Source organism: Fulmarus glacialis, unplaced genomic scaffold (assembly GCF_000690835.1).
Source record: "Fulmarus glacialis isolate BGI_N327 unplaced genomic scaffold, ASM69083v1 scaffold33990, whole genome shotgun sequence".
Classification (NCBI taxonomy): domain Eukaryota; kingdom Metazoa; phylum Chordata; class Aves; order Procellariiformes; family Procellariidae; genus Fulmarus; species Fulmarus glacialis.
This window is the reverse complement of record NW_009188854.1, coordinates 1-9,579: the sequence shown is the minus strand read 5'-3', so window position 1 is coordinate 9,579 and position 9,579 is coordinate 1. Positions and strand designations below refer to the sequence as shown.

General features: G+C 46.2%; 1 protein-coding gene across 1 annotated transcript; it reads right to left on the bottom strand.

The window, feature by feature from the left end:
- Positions 1-1,013: 1,013 nt before the first annotated feature.
- SMIM11 (small integral membrane protein 11) lies at positions 1,014-4,918 on the bottom strand. The gene is made up of 3 exons (XM_009580114.1): positions 4,807-4,918; positions 2,983-3,162; positions 1,014-1,206 (listed from the first exon to the last, which is right to left on the bottom strand). Exons 1-2 carry the CDS (start codon positions 4,825-4,827, stop codon positions 2,995-2,997), a joined length of 189 nt encoding a protein of 62 aa, XP_009578409.1. The 5' UTR covers positions 4,828-4,918; the 3' UTR covers positions 1,014-1,206; positions 2,983-2,994.
- Positions 4,919-9,579: the final 4,661 nt, after the last annotated feature.

Below are 9,579 nucleotides of genomic sequence, written 5' to 3'. Positions count from 1 at the left end.
GAACGGGTTTCTGCAATACTTACATTCCCCAGTCACCAAGGTGACCGCATGAACAGTGAGATTTTAAAAATCACTGCAGTTCCTGGTGAGTAACTCCACCACAGCAAGAGCTCTCTGAGCTCTGTATCAGCTGCACGCACTCTCAGGTAGTGCTTGACAGAGGGATACTGCAGCAGCGTGCGCTGGAGTGACCACAGCGGGCACCTCAGCCCGCAGCCGCAGGGAGAGGGCAGGAGCGAGCCATCCCAGAGGCCTCCCACATCCTGCTGGGCTCCCAAGGCTTCTCCAAGGGCTCTTCACTTCTCCTCTTCCCTCCTCTCCCCTCTCCACTGTCAGATTTCAGCTTCACCTTAACTTCCAGAAGATACAAAGATCTAGGAAGTGCTTTATAACAGAAACGTGAAGGTAAACGTACCTGTTGGCACTGCTACACGCGCCTAAGCCTTTATTTCTGTGAAAAAAAAATCTGCTGTGTTGATTAACCTACAGTAACCAAGTTAGCTTATCCTCCAGGATTTGGTGTTATTGCACATGCAGGAACAGCTAGTAATGAAAACCCCCTCTGCTTCATAGGCCAAGTAGTAAATAGAGAGCCATACACAGTTCTCGGATACTGTGCATAGCAAAATAATGTAAGAAACCTTCTAGCATGCAACGCCCTCAAAGGTTTTCACACTGACACTGTGATTTGCATTACTCTAAGGAAGTCCTAGGTATGGAAAGTGGTTTGAGAAAGACCTGCCCAGAAACTCTTGTGTTTGTTCATCTGGATTCAATAAAGGGCCCACAAGTCTCAGATTTACACCCTTGCAGAAAGCAGTTGCTCTGAAGAAGTTGCACAGAGCCCTCCCCATTTCCTTCTGTCTGTCCATGAACCTTGTACACACCCATGATGGATTCAGAGTGCTTTTCTCTTTAAAACCAGCCACCTCCTTGCAGCTAATCTTTAAAACTGCCTCCCCTGCAGCTCTAACTGTAACATTTGAGTAAACAGCAACCAAAGCCATTACTTCTTTTTTTTTACAAAGGATTTTTTATTGCATAAATAGAGGCTTAGATATTTTGCTGTACATATAAAAAGTTGAGATACAGTTCAAGCGAATGTTACTCTTGAGGGTTTTATTCCTTTGACACATCCTTCATCTACAGGAAGGCTTCGTTCTCCCAGGAAAGGAATCCAATGCAAGCTGCCAAGCGTCAAAAAATCTGCAGGGTGGGGAAACAGCAGTGAGAACAGCAGGCATGACATGCTGGCAGCACATGGGCTAAATCTGCCTGCCCGCGTGGCACGCTGCAATCGGAGCTAATCACAGCTCTGCGGTGCTGACACTGGAGAACATCTTTAGGGTAGGAGAATTCACCCCTTCTCACAATCCCATTATAGAAGGACATGGCTGACAATCTGAGAGATGGCAGAATTTAGGAAGGACTGGGTGGGCCTCTGGTAGGCAACACTGGGTGACGGGGCAACTAGGGTATTTTCTGCGAAATCAGAGGCACTTTAATGCCAGTCATTCAACAAGGTCAATGTCACATGCTGGACACAGAGGCCTTGTGAGATGAGCTCGTTACTCTGGTGCAGCAATCCCTTGGGCTATGGACTCTGCCAGGCAGAACTCCCTGGGACCCAACGCTGCACATACAGGACGGTATGGTCTGCTCATTACAAGTAGCAGGCTTGCCCACTTGCAGGGCAGCCCATCTGTCATTTGTTTAGCAATAAAACTCCATATAACTTACTCTATATAACTTATTCTGCAAAAACGGAAAGAAGTGTTCTCACAGCATTTTCCAGTGGCTAGCTAAACGGATTTAAAACAAGAGTTTAAAATGGCGCAAGTCTGCCCAGAGACAAGTCCTCCATCTAGTGTAAACAGGAGGCTGAAAAACATCTTTGTTTTGTTGGTTTTTCTATGCGAATGAACTACTTCATTCCCATGGTTACTTCCAGAGCCCCATTTCTAGTCACAATTTCCAAACCCTGTTGCATGAAATAAAACAGTGATAGGTTTGAAATCGAAACTAGTAAACATTTCTAAAAACTGAAACTCTCTTCATATAGGAGGTGATGACCTCAAAAGGGGAAAGTAAGTTTTTTAGTTCAATAAAGAGTAACATTACATCAAACTCCCACTAAGCTTACAAAAGGCAGGCAGCAATAGAATTCCCATTTTGCTGCAGAACAGAGATGTGAAACGAACGGATACAAAAATCACATACCAAACAAGTCAGAGAATATAATCTTAGCAGTAGTCAGCACTCATTTTGCTAATGGACTTGATCCAACAAGGCAATGATTGCTTAAACTTTGAAAACAGTGGGAAGGAATTCAGCACACAGGGAATGAAAACAAAAAACTTTAAGAAATTTTGTAATGTTCATTTTGCTCTTTTATGCAGAAAGATGTCCATTTTTCTCATGAACTATATATGGTGGATATTACATAGCATAACCTGTAGTATTTCTGTTATCTTGGGAAGCACCATGGCATGAGATTTGGCACTTCCAGCTAAACTGTCTACAACTTGTCATGTATTTAACTAATATGGAATGGCTGATTCTTTTCTATCTTAATTATGTGATCTAAGGCCAAGAGGTCTGACTGCATCATCCTGTCTGTCATGCCTCTCATGCATTTTTTTGCCAATTTAACCATCTCTTTATGTATCAGGATTGCCTGTGCAATTGGCTGGGCATAAAAATTCAGAGCGATTAAGAGCAGAGAAGGAATACTGTGCTAATATCTCCCAAATCATGAAACATGGCTGCCAAGTCTCCTGGTGGCAACCGCAGTTCTTACAAAGAATGGGCATGATACAGGTGTGCAAATACGCTGAAGCATCGCAGGAGACAAGTATTACAAGAACTCAGATAATGGTGATAGTTTTAATTGCACAATCCAAGTGTATCAAAGCCGAAACATAATGGGATTAATATGTCAATGCCATTATCAAACACCATGATGTTGAATAAAGTCTATACCTGAGACACTCTTCAATCATCCTTCTTCTCTACTTCTGTTTTAAATTTCTCTTCACGTTCCCTCTTCAGTTTTTCTTCAATTTTTTTGCTCTGGTACATTTTTACTCCAGCAAATGCTAAGCAAAGAATCAATGTTTTAGCTGCCAAAATGTACATCAGCAATGGGAAATTCTCCAAAGCCTGAAATGCAAAACAATATATTTAAGCAGTTACTGGAACACTTGGACAAGTAAAAATGAATCTACAGGGATGCTATACAGCTTCCCACAGCAACAGCATTATTCAAAGCAATGGTAATGCTCCTCATGCTTTTTTTCTGTATGAAACTTTAAACTAGATCAACGTCTAGGGAGAAAGGACAAAAACAAGTTCACTTCACTCAAGTTTGTATATGAAGCCCCTCTGAACAGGTCTGTTGCTTTTGCTTGCTTCACAGCAAACGGAATATTGGCACAGTCTAGAGCTGAAAAAGGGGGAGAACTGAATATCTTAGGATAATTGTAAAAGTGGAAATGCTTCTGAACAATTCTCACATGAGCGTGTCGCTATCAGATGTGATCCCCAAAGACACTTTTGTGCTCCTAGAAATTTTAATCCATGGTAGTTTTGCAATTAACTTGCCCAGATCTAGAAGGTATAGATAAAGGCCTTTAAACTGGAAGAAAAGTAAAAAAACCCACAGCCTCCAATGATTCAGTTTCAGGAGTTTTTAATGCTTGGAACCACCGAAATTGCACAACATATTTCAATGTTATAAAAGCATGCTACTCTAAGTGTACATAGAGTGGAAAATAAAATGCAAATGGGTAACACTGTGAACTCAGAATACAATTATAACAAGAGCAGCACAGGCACTCAGTGAAAGATGTCAATTCCGGAAGGATATTGAAGGCACTTCCCAATACACTGTTTCAAAGAGCCACCTGGCCAGCAGGATTGGTCCAGTGGTGCACAGTAGCTTCACAGTGCCAGCTCCCCCTTAGCGAGCATCCCAGTACCCCCCCTGTACCCTTAGCAGGCCTTCCAGCACCTCATAAAGCTGTTTGGCCATTGTCAAACTACTGAACTTAGAAAAAGCCTTGTACCCACACAGTGTGTCCCCTTAAAGACCGCAAGTCAGAGCCTCAGGTGCGGTCTTTTATAACACTGATCTCTACAAGCTGCACGTTACCTTTGACATCAGGCCACTCCACCCTAATTTTGCAAAAAACCATCATCCTCTGTCAATCTCCCCACATATTAAAAGTGGCAATCTCTTTAAACCACAGCTCTACACAGCTAAAACACCAGAAAGGTAAAGCCAAGGCTTGGGGTTAGCATTGCTTTCTTGATAAATAGTTTGATTTAACATGTTAAAATTGTTAATGCATGAGGTACTTGCTCAAACATTTCTGTGCCTTACACATGTACCCTGCAGAGTGTTTATAGCCCCAGTACACTAAAAGACATAGTGGAGAAAATACCATCCAGTAACGAAAGGAGCTGAGGAAAGAGCAGCCGGAGAAAAGCCTTGAAAGAGGAAAGCCAGGAGGAGCAGAGGCAAGCAGAGCAAGGTGTGCCTACCACCGCTGTGCTCAGGTCTAAAGTGTGAGGCCCCAACAGCAAGTACTGGGGCCAGCCCGCAAGGTGCAAGCATGTATGGCAAGAAAGAACAACAACAACAACGAGTCCTCTGTCCCTGAGGTGCAGAGAGTGTGGTGGTTAAACAACCTTCACCTAGGCAAGGAAACCATCTTTAAACACAGGACCCACCCAACCACATCCTACACGCATCTGCTTGAAAGAGCAGAAATTCACTGCTTTACGAATGTGAAACATTCTCACCTTCCAGTTAAATGCCACCATCTTGGCTGCGTGATGATATCGTCCGTCCCGCAGCAGGCTACGCCCAGCACCAACGAGCGTCACACTTCTAAAGGCACAGACCGGGGCAGGAGCATCTTGAAGAAATGGAAATTAAAAAAGAATTAGCCAATCTGTTTCTACTCAGCATGTCCACCCTGTGCCTCTCTGACAAGCTCATCTGCTGCACAGCGCCTGGCAGCGTACCAGTGCCACACGGCTCAGGAATGACCTACATGGGCCTTTTTGGAGCTGAGTGACAGGAGCAACGTCCGTGCTGCTGAAGGACAGGGGTTTGACAGGCCCGGGCAGGTGCCACACTTGCGCAGAGCGGAGGCTGCGCTTCCACCGCGTGCAGCACATCCCGGCAGCTGCCCAACCGAAAATACAACGCTGGCTGCTTTCGAAAGCTTGACACGTGTGCACATCACACTGCCTGTTTGAGATGTAGCGGACAGAAGCGCACCCAGAAGAGCTGTCTTGTGGTTTTTAAGCCCACCTGTCCTGTTCGGAGCCCAAATGCCTAATGAATCTTAGTATCTAATATCATTTACCAGTTGTCTCTGATTTACTAATAAATTAAATTCTCCACACAGCCCATAATAACACAGAACCAAACCAACCACTCACTGGATCCCCTGAATGGTCAACATACGCTTCAGAGCTGAACTTTGGGGCTGAGAAATGCCCGAGGGGATGCTGAAGGCTGCAGCGCACAGCCACAACGCTGCCCTCCGGTCTCCGCTTGCTGCTCCACCAGCGCTGACACCGTTTCAGCTGCTGGATTTCAAATTAAGCACGTTTTCCTGCCTGATCCCTTCGAGGTGTTTCCTGTATGTGTAACAACAAAGTCACTGTTGATAACGAGGAGGAAGCCCTACAGCTTAGTCCAAACCTTCACCAGCAGCTGGGCCGAATAAATCACCACCATGCCACAATAGCTGCTGCTGACCTTTCTTCAGAAACAAGCGGTCAACTAAATGTTCTTGCAGCTCCTGCGCTGCTCAGCCAGCTTCTTCACAGATGCCCTTATTTCTCCAGCTGGGGACTCTTCTTCTCTCCTCTTCCCCCAGCTGCAAAATCCTCACCCTGCAGAGACCACCCTGGAAACGTCTCCATGGAGAGACACCACTGGAGATCTCTGTTACCAAGATCGAACTACACCGAAGCAGTGGCGTGGCCAACTCGTTTGTCATTCGGTATTTACTGTGTTGATCCTGAGTTGTGCAGCTCCCTTCTCCTGTTGATAAAATGTCAGGGCAGCTGTGAACTAATGAGTCAGTAGTATTTCACCTCCAAAAAAAAGGCATTTTAACTCCTGATGTTTCCGCCAGAATTTCAGTGATCATTAAGATTTCAAATCCCTGCCAGATGGTCACAGCAGAAATCCCACATCAGAGCAGAATCTGGTTCTCTCAGTACATGCTTCTCAACGAAACCCCCATTACACAAGTCTGGCCTGATCTGAAGCGACTGCACTGACCAACTGGGGTGCCCTCATCTCAAAATGCTGACTTGGGTGGGGGCTTCATCAGACACAGTCTTCATGCTTCTCCTAAATTGCTGTAAATTCTGTGCTTCTGTCAGAACCAATTTTGCAACATATTGTAAAAAGGCAAGAATTCGGCCATTCAAAGACAGGCTAGCATCTGGCATATGATGCTGAAAATGGGGTTTTAGTCATTTTTTACACACAGAAAAACTTTTAGACTCAGCAAACATTATGCGAGCCCATCTGTGGGGTCTGATTGCAGGGTACTGTCCCAACAGCAAGAAGCAGTGTATAATGTGTATCACAGTCTGCACTCCTGCGAATGCTCTTGGTTGAGAGTTGATTATTTAAGCATTCAGCGCAACACTTCTGTAATATTTCCGCTCTGCTGAGACACGAGCCTGAATCTGCCTGAATTGTGTATCCACCAGGAGTAGCTGCACTGAAGTCACAAAGGACGGGAAGTAAAGAAATTCTCCCTTTGTTCTGAAGAGTGGTGTTTTGATCCAAAATGTTTCCTGTGAGAGCTGACACTTCTGACGGTCTGCCCTCACAGTGTCTTCTGCGGTTGGAACTGAGCTGGGAAGTAACTGCTCTCTCCATGTTTGCATTCCCACGTTCTGTGCCACCAGCCTCCAGTGGTCCAGCACTTCTCCCCATTTCATCTTTTGACGCTTGCAGTCTCCATTTTGATCCGGACCTTATCAACTACAGCTAAAACCCCAGGACTGAAAAAAATGGGTGGAGCTAGGATATGGGGCAGGGAAAAGAAAGTGGGAAAAGGAGAGAAAAAGGCAGGATTCACTTCACATTTGAAAAAAACAATTTGTTAGCACTGAGGTCATCAATTCAAAAGCAAAAAGCTCAGACACTGTACTTTCAAGGTTGTGATATCTTAAAATGCAGGCAACTAAACAGCTGAAGTTTCATGTTTGCCTTTTCAGAGGCAGATAAGGCACAGATAGGAGTTCAGAACACATCTACCTACAGCCAGGCATTGTTCATTTCCCAGGAAAATGCAAGCTCCCTTAACAAACACAGTGCTACTGGGAACGCAGACTGGGCCCCACAGAAGGTCACTATTACCTTCACTCACAACAAAGAGGTCTCGTGTTGAGCCACGTGAGAAAGAAACAGGAGCACCAGCCTCTGCCTGAAGCCCTGCCGGAGACTCCATGACAGACGCTCCGTAAGCTAGCCATCATGTACTTGTAGACTCCTATGCAGGGTAGGGATAAAATTATATCACTCTCACACGTATTGGTGGCCTTCTTCACCGTGATTGCACCTCACAATCACTAGCCTGTTTACACTCAGGCTTCCTCTGTGAAGCAGCTCAAACTACTGCAGATGGGAAAGAAAGAGAGGGTCTGCCCATACGGCACACTTCAGCACTGTACCAGCAATCCTCCATTAGCTCCAAATGCTGTGAGGTCTTCTGGGTCCAAAGCAGGCGGAGAGAGTCACCAACACAGCCCTAGAGGTTCATGTCCTCAGCAGGGCCAAAGAGCTCTCAGGGAGGGCTGCACCAAGTCCCAGAGCTAGACTTTAGCTGATACCAGCCCCAGGATCTCGGATCTCCGCACAAAGCTGTGTTGTGCAACACAGACCACCCCAGACAAAGCATTTGGGCCCCAGTCAGATGGGAAGTCTGTGGTGGAGCACAGAATTGAATCCAGGTCTCTCAGCCACTGAATTACAGCTCCAGTCCACCACAGCAGCCACATCACAGCCCAGCCACTCACACCATTGTTTGCTTGCAGCAGCAGAGTATCGACTGGCCTGCACGCACCAGAAAACGTCCACAAAGGCATCTGGGTACTCACAAACCCACTTGGTCTTGGCTGAAAGTCTCACTCAGCCTGCCAATAACTCCATCTACTCAACAAAATGGGACTCGAGATATTCTTTTGTCTAGTGGGGATTTCTGAGCATCTCCATTCTATCCACTTTGTGAAAAGCTATAAAAGTTACCAGCCTCGGAAAGCAGCGAGCTACTAGGGTTATATGACTGCATTTAAAATGGAGTGATGTCCTGAGCTACAAAAGGGGTTTCATTCCACCTGTTTCTTGTTGCTGCTTTCTTTAATGCACATATTTTCAGGTAGCAAAACACATGCTTCCCACCTGGACAGTCACTGGAGGACTCACCACTACACATGACCTGCTGCGTCATGCATCAGGCTTAGCATCTGCAAGACAAGCCTCCTCAAAAAAAGACGACTACTGGGTCATGGGAAAACACAATAATATGGCAAAGCCCGAAGGCTGCAAAGAAACACACTGGAAGCAACTGTGAGCCAGAGCTGGTGCACTAAGAATCCATCACAAACCACTGCCCTAAGACACAGCGGTTAAATTAAGTCAGAAGCACTCAGACCCGTGTACATTTACAGCCTGTATGTGTAGGTAGGTCAAGACATCACTCCATAAAAAGACCAGTGTAATCACTCAGTTTATACTAGTGTCACTGATAAAGAAATCCCTAAACTAACACTAACTCAAGGAACATCAAAAACATAAAGCCACATAAGATCTTCATACCTGAAGAAGCAGAAATGAAAATGTTAGTGATTCCTCTGGCAGCTCCTCACATGCTCCAAACTCTGGAAAATAAGAACAGAGCAGATGGGGTGTACCAATCATGGTGGCTGGATTAAAACCAAATCAAAACCAAAACTGTCAGTGGCACATCAGACTGTTCCACCGTGGATCCCAGGGCACCACTTCAGCCACGTCCCAGGGTCCTTGCAAGCTGCAGGCCCTCTCTCGCTGCCACCACCTTGCCCTAGGAGGGTCTGCTGGGCTGGCAGCCTCCGCTGCCTCCGTTCTGACCCCAGCTCTGCCCTGGTCCCTGGTCACCTTTCCTGGTCCCCGCAGCACCAGTGCCCAGCACAGCCAGCAACCCACACACGCACTTGAGGAAACCAAACTTTTTCAACAAATGATAATTTCAGATCCCTCTTTCTTATTTATTTGCTTCATTTTTTCTTAAGAAAACAACAAAACTCGGCAGATCCATACGCAGTAAAGCGCACTTCCAGGCGGCCGTGCATTGTACCCCGTCTCAATACACCGGGAGATGGCTGAATCAGGCCTGCCTGCGGTTTATAGCCAGCGAGCCCATCTCCAGCAGCTTTTGAACCTCACGCTCCTCTGCCTGAGAGGCGGCCGGGCGGCCGCACAGGTTATTGCGGGGGAACTTCTGCCGCCGCCTGGCACAGCCGCTGGCGCCGGGGCCAGGGCGGGAACAGGGCCTGTGC

Bases quoted from the DNA above. Each gene is read 5' to 3' on its own strand.
- SMIM11 (XM_009580114.1), bottom strand. From the start codon at position 4,827: ATGGTGGCATTTAACTGGAAG. The intron at 3,163-4,806 runs GTGAGAATGTTT...TTTGCATTTCAG, and splicing joins TGGTGGCATTTAACTGGAAG to GCTTTGGAGAATTTCCCATT.